At 36.4% G+C, this 17,910-nt stretch overlaps 2 protein-coding genes across 2 annotated transcripts in view; one reads left to right on the top strand and one right to left on the bottom strand.

Annotated features, from left to right (window-relative positions):
* SIX6 (SIX homeobox 6) overlaps positions 1–17,910 on the bottom strand; it is a gene marked incomplete at both ends in the record, with an annotated part of 288,574 nt that overhangs the window by 35,888 nt on the left and 234,776 nt on the right. The gene's annotated exons all lie outside the window — the stretch shown is intronic.
* LOC308271029 (protein SIX6OS1) overlaps positions 1–17,910 on the top strand; it is a gene marked incomplete at both ends in the record, with an annotated part of 54,318 nt that overhangs the window by 8,951 nt on the left and 27,457 nt on the right. The window contains 6 exons of the mRNA XM_080707159.1: positions 3,033–3,220; positions 3,295–3,337; positions 9,280–9,400; positions 11,659–11,756; positions 15,512–15,639; positions 16,433–16,509. Of these exons, the coding sequence (XP_080563285.1) occupies positions 3,033–3,220; positions 3,295–3,337; positions 9,280–9,400; positions 11,659–11,756; positions 15,512–15,639; positions 16,433–16,509 (655 nt within the window). The remainder of the gene's footprint in view (positions 1–3,032; positions 3,221–3,294; positions 3,338–9,279; positions 9,401–11,658; positions 11,757–15,511; positions 15,640–16,432; positions 16,510–17,910) is intronic.

Raw genomic sequence — 17,910 nt, 5'->3', positions numbered from 1 at the left:
ATAAAAAAATAAAAATTTAGTGAGAGACTATAACAAACCAGGCCAAATATGTACCTCTTAGAATGCCCCTGGGTTCAATCACCAGTACCACAAATACATACCTTTGTGGTAGTGTTTGTAGTAGGTGACTTCTTGGAGCTAACCAGAATTACGAAATTGAAAAGTTATCTATTTCTCTCTTAAAACATCCACATAGGTACGCTGAATTGATGATTCAATACCAAACATTTATAAAAAGAAAATAATTATTTATTGATATTATGGTATTGAGGAAGTAGAGGTATCAGCCACTTATTTCTTATCTCCAATCCTTGTACCCTGCATTCATGAGCACTAGTATTGCTAGCAGCAGATAAGATAATAATGGCTTTTCTTGAAACATGCTTTGCCAGAGTTCCTAAATGAAGTATGTTAGAAGAGTGGGCATGAATATAAAATATGAACAGGATGGATATGGTATGCTAATCTCATCTGAAACTGGTTACACAGGTCTAATTTTTCTTACAGATATTTCTCTCCTCCCAGAACCATTTTTCAAGTTATTACATAACAATGGGGTATTTAAAAAAAAGATTTAAGTTTATTAAAAAGATAGAAATACAGAAGACAGTTACGGGTAACATGAGGGGGTGCTTCGAACGAAATCACCAACAACGGGGTTTTAATTAGCAAATATACATTTAGAGTAGGAGCTTACTTTGGGCTTGACTGCTTTATCTTGCTAAAGGGGACAGAGTTTAGTGCTAAATACTCAGATATTAAACCATCTTAGGATCCAGATCTGTTGATCCAGTACAAGGCTGTTAACTTTTCTTCTTATTAAATCAGCAGTTCATGAATACTTTAAAGAAATTTCCTAGCCAGGCGTTGTAGCACATACTTGTAAACCTGGTACTTGTACCTGGGAGACTGCAACAGGAGGTTGCAGGTTTGTGGTCAGCCTCAGCAATTTAGTGAGGCCTCCACAACTTCAAAATAAGAAATGAAATAGGGCTGAGGGTGTAGCTTGGAGGTAGAATGCCCTTGGGTTCAATAACTGGTACCACACACACACACACACACACACACAAAAAAAAAAAAAAAAAAAAAAAAAAAAAAAGGAAAGAAATTTTCTCATGTAGTAGTGCTAGATCCAAGATAAAAGAAAATCTCAAAGAATGTAAGGGCTCTTTCCATATCTATATCTACATATATATTGTGTGTGGGAAGGCACTGGGGATTGGACTCAGGGGCAGTCTACCTTCAACCTACACTTTTGATTTTTTGTTTGGAAACAGGATCTTGCTGTGTTATGGACAGTCTTGTTAGGTTGTTAAGGCTTTCCTTGAACCTGTGATCATCCTGTCTCGGCCTCCCAAGCACTAGGATTACAGGCTTGCACCACCATATCCAGCAGGACTATATTTTCAATCAGTTTAATATGAATATTGAAAAGTATAAAGAGGATTCTAGAATGTGCTTTCTATAGGGCTGGGGATATAGCTCAGTAGTAGAGCATTTACCTGGCATATGCAAGGAACAAGGCAGCTTTAGGCAATACATAAATAAATGAGGTATGATCTGATAAAACTTTATGTACACTGAAGTTTGAATTTCATATAGTATGTCATGGAATATTCTTTTGAGTTTTTATCTTTAAAAATATAAAACCATTCTTAGCTTACGAATTGTACAACAACAGATGATAGGTTAGATTTGGCACATAGGCAATAGTAATCAACTTTTGTCAATGAAGCATGGGTCAAATAAGAAAGAAGACTTAATATTCTTTTGCAAGAATAATTCCCCACTCATAACTTGTGTCTAAATACATGGCTGTCCTCTAATACTTGAGTTGTTCTGAAGGAGTTCCTCCAAATTGTGCTAAAATTGTCTTCATAAGAATATTTGTGCCGGGTGTGGTAGCGCATACTTGTAATCCCAGCATTCGGGAGGTGGAGACCGGAGGATCACGGTTCACAGACAGCCTCAGCTACTTAGTGAGGCTCCTTGCAACTCAGTGAGACCCTGTTTCAAAAATAAAGAATTAAAAATTAGGGCTGGGGGTGTTGCTCAGATATATATATATATATATATATATTTGTGAGTGTACATGAATGATTATAAACACAAGAGTTCTAACACATAGAATATAACTGTGTGGATGTTTTACTAAAGAAAATTGAAGGAGATTTAAAAGGCATGGTTATAGAGATAGCTGGACTAGAAAGAGTAGAGAGACTAAGAACTCAAAAAAGATAGACTTTTTTTTTTTGGTGGTGGTACTGTGGGGTTCCTGGAAACTCTTCTACCTCCGGGCTACACTCCCAGACCTATTTTATATTTTATTTGGAAACACGGTCTCTTAAGCCAGCGAGGCTGGCTTCAAGCTTGCGTGATCCTCCTGTCTCCACCTCCCAAGCACAGGGATTACAAGTGTGCGCCACCATGCCCGGCAGAAGATAGACATTTTAAAAGTTGTGAGTATGCCAGGCATGGTAATCCCAGAATTTGATATCTGAGACAGGATGATCTCAGGTTTGAGACTAGCCTCAGCAATGTAGCAAGACTCTCAGCATCTTGATGCTACCTTGTTTCAAAACAGAAGCAATTTTTAAATAGGTGCTATGGGTATAGCTTTGAAGTTGAATGGCCCCCTCTGGTCAATCTCCAACACACACACACACACACACACACACACACACACACACACACACACGGTATAAGTGACCAAAAGAACCAGGTTCTGCAGAGTCAGGATGAGCATTAAAAAAGAGATCATTCAATTGGGAAAATGGATATTTGATGAACTTGAATAGTGTCACTAAACTGGTGGGAATGGAAGTAAAATTAAAGAGGATTAAGTTGTTAATAACAGGTAATAAAAAAGCATAGTTAATAAATGTGATGGGGTTAAGGAAATTTTGAAGGGAAGACAATACTGAGGGAAGTAGGGACAAATAAATTTTGACTTGCCTTTTATGCTTAATTTAATTGACTTTAACAAGTGGTATTTACAAATTTATTAGATCTCTGTATAATTTCTTTAACAGGAAGACATATCATGGTTATATATGTCAGTATAAAGATGTTTTGAAGCAATACCAACTAAAATACTCAGAAACGCCCTTTTCTTATGAATATTATGAGAAGAAAAGAGAACATGAAGAAATTCAAAACAGAGTGTTGGCATGTACTGAACAACTAAAAATGAATGAAACTATTCTTAAGGAATTTCTAGGTATTAACATTTTGCCTTAAATATGGTAACTTTGTAATGAAAAAAATAATCTCAACTATGACTTTCTTTTTCAGTGCCTGCTCCCTTTCCATCACTTACTAAATGGACACTACACATGTATCCTCAATAGTATTGCTGTTTGTAATTTCTATTAGATAAGTATTATTTCTCTATTTAATTTAATTATTATGTTTTCCTGTGAGAATCTCATGGATTTGTTTTTGGGTTTCAAATTTTAAACGTCATTTTAAAAGTATTCTGGGACTAGTTTTCATATATGTCCATATAATCAAAAGCAAACAATTTGCCGGGTGTGGTGGTGCACGCTTGTAATCCCCGCACTTGGGAGGCGGAGACAGGAGGATCGCGCAGGTTCGAAGCCAGCTGCGCGTGCTGGCTTAGGAGACCCTGTTTCCAAAAATGAAAATGTAAAAATAGGTCTGGGAGTGTAGCCCGGAGGTAGAAGGGCTTCCAGGAACCCCAGTACCACCAAAAAAAAAAAAAAAAAAAAAAAAGCAAACAACAATTTTAGTGAGAATATAATGGCTTTGAAGTGGCATATCTTAGCAACCAAGCTAATGACAGATCATCATGCTTAGTTTTAACAAAGGTTTCAATTAAGTCAATTATTTTTTTTTTGTTGGATTAGAAGTGAGTCACAATTATTCATTCATCTTTAGAAATTCAGTGGGTATCTACCTATGCCAGGCAGTAGTGAAGAAGTTATAGAGCTCTTGTGCAAGGAGCTTAGTTTAGTAGGAATGAAAGACATGTAAATAAATAATTCTAATATAGCACCATTGTAATAGATACACTAAGTAATTTTTTCTTTTTTGGTACTAAAGATTGAACCCAGAGGTATTCTACCTACAAGTTATACTCCCAACATGGTTTTATTTTTTTATTTGGAAACAGGGTCACTAAATTGCCTAGACTTTCTTTGAGCCTGTGATCCTCCTGTCTCAGCCTCCCAAGTATTGGGATTACAAGCTTGTGCCAGCCACCACGGCTGGTGCTGAGTAATTCTTAATTTGTCTAAGTCTCACCTGTTTATCAGAGAGATCTTCCATGATGATGAACTTGAAACTTTAATCTTCTTTCAATCTGTACAATCCTTTATATGCTTTCCTATCAGATTATAACTGCTGTTGGTGCTAAATCTTTTTTATCCCTGCCTTCTACCTCGCTTCTTATCTGTTTCATCTGAAGCCATTCTTTTAAATCTTCTGCTGCTTATTTTCTTCATATTTTGGATTTTACTTATTTTAAGTTGTTCATTTGCTGCCCTTCTGTGTATTAACTTCTCAGTGGAAAGGGGCAGGGTTGGTAGATGGCCAAAGATACAGCAAGGAAAAGGGAGTTGGATATGAATTAAAATGAGATATAAAGTTGCATGGCAAAAAGAAGAGGTGAATGAAAGTAGGAATAATTGAAGATAAGGATTTAAATGTCTGTATCTAAAATTTTATTTTTAATTTTTTATTGGTGCACTGTATTCATACATCATAATGGGATAAAAAAAAAAACCACTTTTGTAGACATACATGCACACATTGCCCAATTAGCCCCTACCCAATCCCCACCCCGTTCCCTCCCCATCCCTCCTTCCCATGCTTGGCTTAGCAGTTGACATCTAGTATTATAGCAATTTATCCAAAATTAATAATGATAATCTCACATAACCGTTTCATTTGTCTGATACCAAGCTTTTGATGACTTAAAGATAACATTTCAATATTTCTTTTTGTTTTTGTATCTAAAATTTTAAATTGATACTTTTAATAATAACCTAATCTAGCCTCATAAATTATAGTCACTTGAAATTTTGTGCTAGTAGATAAATAACATTTTTGTTATATAATTTTTTTAAATTTTAATTTTTTATTGGTGCAATGTATTCATACATCATAATGGTATAAAGAAAATACTTTTGTAGACATACATGCACACATTGCCCAGTTAGCCCCTACCTGATCCCCACCCCGTTCCCTCCCCATCCCTCCTTCCCATGCTTGGCTTAGTGGTTGACATCTACTTTTATAGCAATTTATCCAATATTAACGATGATAATCTCACAAAACAGTTTCATTTGTCTGATACCAAGCTTTTGATGACTAAAAGATAATAGTTCAATATTTCTTTTTGCTTTCTTTCTTACCAGAGAATATTTTTTTCTTTTTTTTTTTTTAGATGAAGCTATCATACATTTATTTATTTATTTTTCAGGAAAAATCTATCCTGATATGGAATATGGACTCTAGATACCCAAAACAATCTCGAAGAAGAACAAAGCTAGAAGATGTATATTTTCTAATTTCAAACCATATAAAGCTACAATAATTGAAACAGTATAGTACTGTTCTAAAGGCAGATATATAAACTATTGCAGTTAAATAAAAGCTTAGAGATAAATTCTTCCATATATTGTCAAGTTATTTTTTTTTATTTTTATTTTTTGGTGGTACTAGGGTTCCTGGAAGCCCTTCTACCTCCGGGCTACACTCCCAGACCTATTTTTACATTTTTATTTGGAAACAGGGTCTCCTAAACCAGCGCACGCAGCTGGCTTTGAACCTGCGTGATCCTCCTGTCTCTGCCTCCCAAGCGCGGGGATTACAAGCGTGTGCCACCACGCCCGGCTGTCAAGTTATTTTTGACAAGGTTTCCACGAACATTTGGTGGAAGAAATAATAATCTTTCAACTAAATATTGTTGAAAAATAATAATTACATGAAAAAGAATAAAATTGGACCCTTCCCTAATCCCATATACAAATATTAACTCAAAATAGATAAAAGACCTAAATATAAATCTTAAGACTATAAACTTTTAGAAGAAAATCTGGGTCATAAAACCTTACAACATTGAAATTGGCAGTGATTTCTTGGATATGATTTCAATGGCACAGGCAACAGAAGAGTACACAAACTCCCTAAAAAATAAAAAAAAAATTGTATATCCAAAGACAATGTAAACAGAGTTAAAAGTTACTGATAGATTGGGATAAAATATTTCCAAATGCTATATCTGAAGGTATATTAATATTCCAACTAGAAATCCTAAAAATAGCAACAATAAAAGCAAACAATACAATTTAGAGATAGGTAAAAGACTAACATAAATAATGAATCTCCACAGATAACCAATCTTAGTTGTCTGTTGGATGGAAAATCTTATTTCTCTGGTTCTGGTGTGTGTTACCTATTTCTTCTTTGTAGTTAATCTCTTTGAGTATTTTCTCTACTGCTGGTTTTGAAGACATAAATTCCTTCAGTTTCTGTCATGGAAGCTTCTTATTTCCCCATCTAATTTGATAGAAAGTTTGCTGGGTAGGAAATTTTTGGCTGGAAGTTGTTTTCTTTCAGAGTTTGGAATATGTTACTCCAAGCCCTTCTGGCTCTCATGACTTGGTTTGGGAAGTCTGGAGTGATTCTAATTGGTTTGCCTCTGAATGTCACTTGGCCTTTTGTTTTTGTTGCCTTTAAGATTCTCTGCTTGGCTTCCACATTGGTCATTTTGACAATTATGTGGCGTGGGGATCCTCTTCTCTGATCCTCTCTAAAGGGGGTTCTATAAGTTTCCTGGACCTGTGTATCAACCTCTTGCTCTATGTTTGGAAAATTTTCTGCTATTATTTCCTTGAAAAGATTGTTAATCCCTTTGGTTTCACCTTCTTTTCTCTCCTCTATTCCAATTATTCTTAGGTTAGTTCTCTTAAAATGGGCCCATATTTCTTCAATGTCAGATTCCTGCTGTCAGATTTTTTTTTTCTAAATTAGAAACTATGCGTTCATTTTTTGAATGATCATTTTCTAGGAGCGAGATTCTATTCTCCATGTGGTCTAATTGGTTGTTTGTACTTTGAATTGAGGCCTTTACTTCATTAATTGCATCCTTTATCTCTCTTTGGCTCTCTCTGAATTCTTTTCAAAACACCTCTATTATTTCTACAGTTATTTTCCTGATTTGATCTTCTATAAATCTCTCAATTTCTGTTTTATCAGGTTCTGATGTTGTGGGGTTGTGGGCATTCATTGCTCCATTGTTATTCCTCTTTCCCATGATTTCAGAAGTTTGTGCCTTCTCTGGGTTCTTCCCTAGGTCACTACGACTTCACTTAAGGTGCTGTGGATCTCGAGTCTGTGGTATCTCAGTCCCCACTACTCCTTTACTGGGTTGTATCGCAGAGTCTCAGACCCAGGGAGTCAATCGAGGCTGCTTTAGACCATGGGGGGTGCCAGGTTGGGTGTTCTCCTATGGTGTAATATCTCTGCCACCACCACTCCCCCACTGGGTCAAGTCCCTGGGAGTACAGTACTGGGATTTCTCCTCTAGGGGCCGCAATTTGACTCACTGTTGAGTGCGCAGATGGAGCTGCAGTGGACTCGGTGAATTCGCTGCTGCTGCCGCTGGTAGCAATATGGCGCCGCTGCCACGCCCTCGGCCGTGAGGCTAGTGTATTTCTTCTCTGTTTCTGAACTCCACTCTGAGTCCCTGCAGGGTGCGCTGAGCCCAGCCCCTGGGAGCTTTAGCTGTTCCCTGCGCAGAGAAATCTGCCGACTCCCGCCCAGCTGTTCCGCAGTGGCTCACCTCGGCTCGCTGTCCGCCGCTCCTCTCTGGAGTTTGGTGGGCTGTTGAGTGAGTTGGTATGGTGCCGTCCGGTGAACTCGCCGCTGCCGCCGGCAGTAAGGCGCTGCTGCCGCGTTCTCGGGCGTGAGGCCGGCGTATCTCCTCTCTGGTTTCTGGGCTCTGTTATGAGTTCCCTTCCTCTCTGGAGCCTGGTGCTGCAAGGCAAAATGGTGCCCGCCGCTTCACGCTGTGGCTCCAGCTGCAGCACTGCGGTCTGGCTTCTGGTGTCTTGTTTTTCCAGCCCTCTTTTCTCTGTCCCTTAAAATTACATCTTTTGTTTCTCTGCTGATGGTGTTCTCTGGCTATGAAAGGCGCAGATTCTGTGGTAATAGAGATTGGTTGTTAGCAGGGCTCGTAAGCCCCGTTTTGCTCCATCGTCATCTTCCCGGAAGTTCTTTGTTATATAATTTTATTTGGTGCATTGTAATTATACATCATACTGAGGTATAGAGTGATGGGAAAATACATGGACACAACTCTTAAGAGTACTTTCTTCTGAATTGTACCCTCTTCTTCCCTCCCCCCATACATGTCTTTATTGGAACTGGTTTAAATTACAGTTTTTTAAGGTAGGATAGGAAAGGTCCAATACATTTTTTCTGAAGTTCTTGTTCACTGTTACTATTCTATTTTAAAATTCTTCTAAATGGATTGTAGAGCAACTTAGGTAATTGTTAATTATAACCATGTAGAATTTCTATTAGTATCTGAGAAATTCTCGACTTGAAATTGAATATAAATCTAATTCATACAGAAACTCCAGAAGGAAGCTCTTCCTAATTATGCAGGGTGAATTAATGAACTTTATGGGGAAGAAAATAGAAATTAGACAGATTTTAGTGTTAGCTTTGGAATAAATAAGTGATGGAAGCATAAGAAATTAAATTTGGACTTGTTTTGGTTCTATTTTATTAGTCATACCAAATGAAATTGGGTAAAAATAAATACCACATTGTGAAAATATTTAACTGAAAAAAATCCTAAAAATTTTTTTGGGTGAAATGTTTTTTTTTTTTTGGTGGTTGTGCTGGGGTTCCTGGAAGCCCTTCTACCTCCGGGCTACACTCCCAGACCTATTTTTACATTTTCATTTTTGGAAACAGGGTCTCCTAAGCCATCGCGCGCGGCTGGCTTCCAACCTGCGCGATCCTCCTGTCTCCGCCTCCCAAGCGCGGGGATTACAAGCATGTGCCACCACGCCCAGCTGGGTGAAATGTTATTTTTAAGTTCAATGTATAACATAGATATACAATAAATTATCTTAGTCTGACAAATATTATATATGCCTCTACTTTCAGATACTATTATTAGTATTGCTTATTATATGGGACATGCATATAAGTAATATTATATAATAACTATTTCTGACATAATGCATATATTATAAATGTAAAATTAATTTGCATTGTATAGTTCCTTAACATAAAAAGAATTAATTTGAGATGTAAAACACAAGATAATCTTAAACATGCCAACAATTTTGCCAAAATTTCATCTGAATTGAAGAAAGAAGTAGATGGAGTAGAAATAGAAATTAATTCTTTAAACAAGGTATATATTTTGCTATTGTTTCTAAAATATATATTAATGTATAATACTGTTAGTTGACAACCTTGGAAAAGCTGGTTTTTAAACAGCCTAAATATGGAGATTAATTTATTTGCCTCATTACTTTTGAAACCTGAAGCCAAAATTTATTTCAGGTACTGGATATATTTAACTCTGAATTTTAGGGAATGGTTTGGCTTTTGGAGATGTGTGAGGAAACAAGGTGAGAAAAGAATAAGATATATACCTTTATAACATGAATTATTTATTTGTGGTCCAGTGGATCAAATTCAGGGTCACATACATACTTTGAGTCAGGCATTCTGCCATTGATCTACAACCCTTACCCCACAGGAATTTAATGCATTAAAAGAAATAATCTCAGATTAAAGAAATACATCTCAGTACTTGGGAGGTTGAGACAGGAAGATCACAGGTTGCAGGCTAGTCTCAGAAACTTAGTGAGATACCCCAGCCACTTAGTGAGACTTGTTTAAAAAAAAGGGGGGGGGTTATAGCTAGAAAGTCAAATGCTCCTTCGTTTAACTCCCCTTCTTGTGTTTTCCAAAAGAAATAAACAATGGCTAAGTGGTAGAACACTTGCCTAGTATATATAACGACATGGGTTTGATCCCTAGTATTGCAAAAAAAAAAAAAAAAAAAGTCAAAGCAAAAAGGGTACAAAATGATAATTTAAAGAATTTACTTTTGAAAAATTTGTGACTGTAGTTTATAATCTTGAGAAAGCTAGTTGAATATGTTTTTAATTTCATCCACTGAATTGTGGCTATAGTTCACATGAGTTCAAGAACCCATCAAAGTTACTTCCAAATTTTTAGGAAACAAACAAACAAAAAACAGAATACTTAATTTTTTAAGTATTCAGTACTTAAAAGGTACCCAAACCAGTAATATAATTTTGGTAATGGGATGAAAAAAGATACCATTTTCTTTAAAATATGTGGTAACTATTTCCTTGTATAAAGAATTACTATCTCCTTTCCTTTTTTTTTTTTTTTTTTTTTTTTGTGTGTGTGTGTGTGGTACTGGGTGTGGAACCCAGGGGCTTTTCTATCTCTGGGCTATACTCCCAGACCTTTTTTTTTTTTTTTTGTGGTACTGGGGTTCCTGGAAGTCCTTCTACCTCCGGGCTACACTCCCAAACCTTTTTTGTACTTTTTATTTGGAAACAGGGTCTCATAAGCCAGCGTGTGCAGCTGGCTTAGAACCTGTGCGATCCTCCTGTCTCCGCCTCCCAAGCATGGGAATTACAAGCATGTGCCACCATGCCTGGCTACTCCCAGACCTTTTTTATACTTTATTTGGAAACAGGGTCTCACTAAGTTGCAGAGAGCCTCACTAAGTAGCTGAGGGTGGCTTTAACCCTGTGCAATTCTCTTGTCTCAGCCTCCCAAGGGCTGGGATTACAAGCATGCACCACTATGCTGGCATTTTATCTTTTGCTTTTGGTTGTCCTTTTTCTAAAACAGATGGAAGTTAATTAAAATCTACTTTTTTTTTTGGTGGTACTGGGTTCCTGGAAACCCTTCTACCTCTGGGCTACACTCCCAGACCTATTTTTATACTTTTTTATTTGGAAACAGGGTCTCTTAAGCCAGCAAGGCTGGCTTTGAACCTGTGCAATCCTCCTGCCTCTGCCTCCGCCTCCCAAACCTGGGGATTATAAATGTGCCCCACCCTGTGGGGCTAAAATCTACTTTTACTAGTTTAGCAGGAAGGAAAAGTTAATAACTAAATATTAATTTTGACTTTGTTACATTCTATTTTCTGGTACTTTTACTGTTACATTGTAATTATATATCATAGTGAGATTCAAAGTGATGCATAAATACATGCCCACATCACTTGGTGGTTTTCACTCTATATCTCACCCACTGCCCTGTCCCTCTCTTAGTGACTTTCAATTAAAGTTGTTGAGTACTAGCCATGCGTGGTGGCCCACGCTTGTAATCCCAGTACTTGAGAGGCTGAGACAGAAGGATGCAGTTCGTGGGCAGCCTCAGCAACTTAAGGAGACTCTGTTTCAAAATAAAAAAGAGTAAAATAGGGCTGGGGGTGTAGCTTGGAGATAGAATGCCCCTGAATTCCACCCCACTACCACACATATCCGAAAGATACTGAATAGTGTGGAAGATACAAATCTTGTGATTCTATAGGAAAAAGTCATATTCGTTAAGATGAAACATATATCTCTTACTGCTTTGCATGTAATTTTTTTTGTGCTTTTCCATTTTTTTTAGCAAATTGCAAGACTTTATGAACCTAAAAATCTTTCAGAAACTCTTGAAGAAAAGGACAAAAATACAGAAAAAAGAAAAGAATTGAAAGAAAGGTATAAATAAACTTTTTTAAAATTTAAAAAAATTTTTTTAATTTTTTTATTTTTGTCAAACCCTTGTGTCAAGGGCTGACTTTCACAGCAAGGGAGCTGCTCTGCTACGTATGAAACCCCGACCCAGAAGCAGGTCGTCTATGAATGGTTTAGCACCAGGTTCCCCATAAATAAACTTTAAAATTGAATTTTATGTGAACAAACATTCTACATCTAGAAGTTTCATTCTATGTTCCATTCTAATATAACTCTGCAGGCTTTTTTCTTATGAAAATATTAATTTAAATATTATGAACTAATACTAATTTAATATTATTTAGTCAGGCCAAGGATATTATGCAAAGAGAAATATAGTGTAGTAGCAGCACATCTGTTATTCTATAACAGGTTAATTGTATAACTTATCCAGTTTTCCATAATAGGTCAGCAATTAAAGTAAAATAGGAAGTAGTGGTGGGAACAGCAGTGTGTTTACCTTTTTATTACTTTGTTACAAACTTGACTATTTCTTCCTTTACATGGACAGTGTAGATGAGCCAAAAATCGTGATTTATTTTGTGGAGTCATATATTTCCTTTTTTGTTGTTGTTTGTCCTAATAACAATGACATAGGCATCAATGGTGGAGACATTGAGGAATAAAAAAAACCTATTGATTTTTGCCTGTTATTATGTGACCCAAAATAACAGCTATGTTATTCTTGCTGTTTCTGATTAACTTTTTGTTTTTCTTTCTGCCTATATCCATTTTTGTTCTTCAATTTCATTCCTTAGGCTCCATTGCCTTGATCTGGATTTTTCAGCATATTCTTCTCCTAATTTTCCTGATCCCACATCATTGAATTTGTCATTTTCTTGATTCTCCTTACCCCCACATATCAAACCCATGGCAGTATTTTTTAATTTTATGATGAAATTGATTGAAAAAAACAGGACAATGCAGAGAAGTTTGCTTTATTGTTGGGTTGTGTGTGTGTGTGTGTGTGTGTGTGTGTGTGTGGTACTGGGATTCCTGGAAACCCTTCTACCTCTGAGCTATACTCCCAGACACCTATTTTTTTAAATATATTTATTTTAAAACAGGGTCTCTTAAGGCAGCGAGGCTGGCTTCGAACCTGCGCGATCCTCCTGTCTCTGCCTCCCAAGCTCAGGAATTACAAGCGTGCGCCACCACGCACGGCTCTTTATTGGTGTTTTAATGTTACAAAAATTCTGCCATGCATGGTGGTGCACGCTTGTAATCCCAGCATTTGGGAGGCTGAGACCGGAGGATTGTGGTTCGCGGACAACCTCAGCTACTTAGTGAGATCCTCCACAACTAAGTGAGACCCTGTTTCAAAATAAAGAATAAGAAAAGTAGAGCAGGGGGTCAAATGCCCCTGGGTTCTATTCCCAGACCTGCAAAAAAAAAATTACAAAATTTCTGCATATTAAAAGAAATTTATAAGCCAGGCCTAGTGGTGCACGCTTTTAATTCCAGTACTTTTGAGGCTGAGACAGGAGAATTGCAGGCTCATGGCCAGCCTCAGCTACTTAGTGAGGCCCTCTGCTCACAAGTCCCAGTTTCAAAATAAAGAATTAAAAAAATAGGGCTAGAGGTGTAACTCAAAGGTAGAATGCCCTTGGGTTCAACCCCCCAATACTCCCTAAAACAAAACAAAAAAAAACTTGTATAAATACTTAGTCTCTTTTTCTTCAGTATGTATAGTAGTACCCCCTTATTCGTGGTTTGGCTCTCCATGGTTTCAGTTACCTGTCATCAACCATGATCCAAAAATACTAAATGATTAAATTGCAGGCCATTCTGAGTAGCATGGTGAACTCTCACTACATCCCATTCTGTCCAACCTAGGACATGAATCATCCTTTTGCTTAGTATATCCTTGCTGTATATACTCCCTGGCTGCTAGTTAGTTTGTAGGCATCTACTACATTAATTGTAGTATCGTAATGCTTATGTCCAGGTAATTCTTATTTTACTTAAAGGTGGCCCCCAAATGCAAGATTAGTAATACTGGCAATTTGGATATGCCAAAGAGAAGCTGTAAAGTACCTTAAGTGAAAAGGTGAAAGTACTCAGCTGAAGGAAAGAAAACAATCTTATTCTTAGGTGTTAAGATCTTAGGTGTTAAAAATCTATAGAAAAGAACTTCTATCCCTGAATTTGTGAAAAAGGAAAAAGAAGTCTATGCTAGTTTTGCTGTCACACCTCACACAGCAAAAGTTATGCCACAGTGTGTAATAAGTGCTTAGTTAAGAAAGAAAATGCTCCAGGCATGGTGGTCCTCGCTTGTAATCCCAGCATTCGGGAGGCTGAGACAGGAGGTTTGTGGTTCGCAGATAGCCTCAGCTACTTAGTGAGGCTCTTTGCAACTCAGTGAGACCCTGTTTTAAAATAAAGAATAAAAAATAGAGCTGAGGATGTAACTTGGAGGTAGAATGCCACTGTGTTCCATCCCCAGTACTGAAAAAAAAGAAAATGCATTAAATTATAAATTAAATTTAAAAAATTGTATATGTATGTATGAATAGGAAAAAACTTAGTATGTATATGATTCAGTACTATCCTTGGTTTCTGGCATCTGCTGGGCGTCTTGGAATATATTCCCTGCTGATAAGGGAGAAGGCAGCTAATGTATTTTGACAGTGTTTTGTTCTAATTCTTTGATTTAGGAAAACTGTGAGATTATTTTTTAAGTATAAAACCTAAAAGACTACATTTATGATATAATACTGCTTTAATGATTTCTGTATTCATGATAGTTGATTTGTATCTGAATAATTTTTTTATACTGAGTATTGAACCAAAGGGGATTCTACCTCTGAGATATACCCCAACTCTATTTTTTATTTTGAAACAGGGTATCACTAAGCTACTGAGGCTGGCCTCAAACTCATGATCATCCTGTCTTAGCCTCCTAAGTACTGAGATCCTAAGTACTAAGTACTTAGTACTCCTAAGTACTCCTAAGTACTAAGTACAGGTATGTGCCTATATACCCAGCTTCCGAATAAATCTTTTTTAAGTTTCAAATACTCTGAAATCTAAAACATGCTATTTATGGTTACAGTTATGGCATATGATATTTTATTTTGTTTTATTTTATGTATGTGTGTGTGTGTAGTATTGGGGACTGAACTCTTATTTTTTTTTTTGCAGGACTAGGGAAGGAACCCAGGGACATTCTACCTCTGAGCTACAACCCCAGCCCTATTTTTTTTATTCTTTATTTTTGAAACAGAGTCTCACGGAGTTGTGGAGGGCCTCACTAAGCAGCTGAGGCTGTCTGCGAACCGCAATCCTCTGTCTCAGCCTCCTGAATGCAGGATTACAAGCGTGCGTGCGCCACCATGCCTGGTTTTCACCTCTTTTTTTTTTTTTTATTTTGAAACAGAGTCTTGCTATGTTGCTGAGTCTTGCTAAATTGATGGGGCTGGTTTCAAAGCTGCCATCCTCTTGTCACAGCCTTCCAATTACTGTGATTACAGGCATGCACTACCACACCTGGTTTATGTTTTAAAAATAAGAGTTTGACATACCGAAAGAGCACTGGATTTAATCAGAAAAAATATATTTTAGCTCCAATAGTACTACCAAGCAATTTAATAATATTTGGCAAAAGTATGTTAAATTCCCTGGAACTCAGTGTCATCTGAAAAATGAAGAGTTTTGACTATAGTGTATCTAAATATCCCTTCTAACTTTAAAAGATGTTAATTTTTAGTTGGCTAATATTGAATATAATCCACTCTTCTCTTTAGAAGTTTTGAAAAAGATGAGCATGGACTTTTATTGAATAAAGCCCCTCAAAGCAGTCAATTATTTCTTCCATATGAATCTCAGAAATTAGTAACATCAAACATGCATTCATTGGAATCAAGATTTACAGGTACAGACTTGTTATTCAGAAACTTCATTTTGGGGGGTATACACAGAAGAAATTTTAGTTATCATTTGATGTAATTAAGAACAAATAATACTAGAGGCTGTTATAGACTCAGGTAAGTACTGCATTGGAACTTTCTGAGAGCAGACAAGATATATCTTCTACACCTATTTTTCTCCTCTTTAAGGAAGAAATCATTCACACTATCTATATCTATTTTAAAGTATCCTGGTCTGGTTGTACAGCTGTCAGAGGAGGATAGATAATTATATATTTTTGTTTGAATTGTATTATCAGTGTATGTTGTAAGTGGGCAGCAGACTTGTGTTAATAGTGTTTGTGACTTGACCACTGAATGTTTGAATTGGGTTTTACTCAACATATCTACAGATTAGACTAACAATATTATATTAGACCAACTATATTGGCTGTTTCTTTTTTCCTTGTTGTTAAATATCATCACTTTTTCTTTAGTTATCCGTTATAAAGTTGTAGTTTTGTCAGTCATTTTGTCATTTCTTATTCAGACATTGTAACAACAAATGTATAGTAATAAATTAAGAGTTTTAAATGGCTTAATAATTCTGTATGTTCATTAAATATTAACGTAGACTTGATTTTCTAAATTATTAGATTAGGTTAAATACTAGAGATGAGAGTGGGAGTATAGCAAATTTAGCATGGGTGAGGCTTTGCGTTCAGTCATCAATACCAAAAATATATATATATATAGGTGGAGTTAATGTTTGATTCTGTCTTCAGAATCAGTTTGAAGTAGTGCTATTTAATAATCTAGATAAAAAAGAAGAAAGTTCTGTGAAGCAGTCGAAGCTTGCCAATATTGACTTCAGACAAAAAGAAAATGATATACAAGTAGGTGTTTATTTTTAATACTATAGAAAAATATCTTCTTGCATTAAATGAGTTAATGGATGTACTATACTTGGGCCACAGAGATATGTGCATGTTTGTTTATGTAATAAGTATATTTTAAAAAGTCATTACTATAAACAACTTGATAAAAAGGCTAAAAGTAAAAAAATGGACAATATTCAGGCAAATGCAAACAAAACAAAGCAGATGTAACAATGTCATATAAAATAAAATTCAGGATGAAAAGCATGAATAGGGCTAAATGTATTTCATATTTCTAAAGAACATTTATGAAGAATTCATAAAAAATTCATACCAAATTATGAAAACCAATTTGATAGAATATCAGTTGTGACAAAAATAAATGACAAACTTTCCTTTTAAAGCAGATATTTTTTAAAATTTTTTATTGAACATAAATGGTATACATTTAAACTATACTTGGTGCCCCCTCCCCCCCCGCCCTTGTTTTCCCTTCTCCCCTCCCACCAATGATTGTCCAGGGTAACCATGCCATATTCATAATTTTACACATATTCGGATGTAGACCCTCATTAATCAAGTTCAGCCTTCCTCCTCTCCTGTCTTTCCATTCAAGCTTACCTGGTATTTCCCCTCCATTATCTGGAGTCTCACTGGTATCCTCTACATTCCCTAGTTTGGGCATATTAGAAAAAACATATGTACCTTCTCCTTCTGTGCTTGGCTGTTCTCACTTACCATAATGCTCTCCAGGACTTTCCATCTTCTTGCAAATGATATGATTTTGTTCTTCTTTATGGCTGAGTAGAATTCCATTGTGTGTATTTCCCAAAGTTTTGCTATCCATTCATCTGTTGATGGAGACCTGGGTTGGTTCCATATTTTGACTAATACGAATTGTGCTGCTATGAACATTGGTATGAATATGTTGCTATAGTTCTCTGAATTCAACCCCTTTGGAAAGATACCCAGAAGTGGTAGAGCTGGATCGTATGGTGGATCTATTCCCAGCTTTCTTAGGAATCTCCACACAGATCTCCATAGTGGCTGAACTAGTTTGCACTCCCACCAACAGTTAAAAGAGTTCCTCTTTCCCCACATCCTCGCCAGTATTTGTTGTTATTTGATTTCTTTATGCTTGCCACTCTGACTGTGGTTAGATGGAATCTCAGTGTAGTTTTAATTTTAAAGCATATATTTTGAGTGAAGAAAAGTCAGGGAGTCTTCAAAAGAACATTTCAGGAAAATTTAAAGCATAAAACAATAAAGCAGTGGTTTATGTAGTAATATTAAAATAAATTTTATTTATTTATTTATTTATTTATTTGTGGTACTGGGGGTGGAACTCAGAGGCTTTCTACCTCCAGGCTGTACTTCCAGACCTATTTTATATTTTATTTGGAAACAGGGTCTAAGTTG

Source organism: Muscardinus avellanarius, assembly GCF_963383645.1.
Source record: "Muscardinus avellanarius genome assembly, chromosome: 12".
Lineage (NCBI taxonomy): Eukaryota > Metazoa > Chordata > Mammalia > Rodentia > Gliridae > Muscardinus > Muscardinus avellanarius.
The sequence above is the reverse complement of the archived record's forward strand: the minus strand, read 5'-3'. Positions and strand labels throughout refer to the sequence as shown.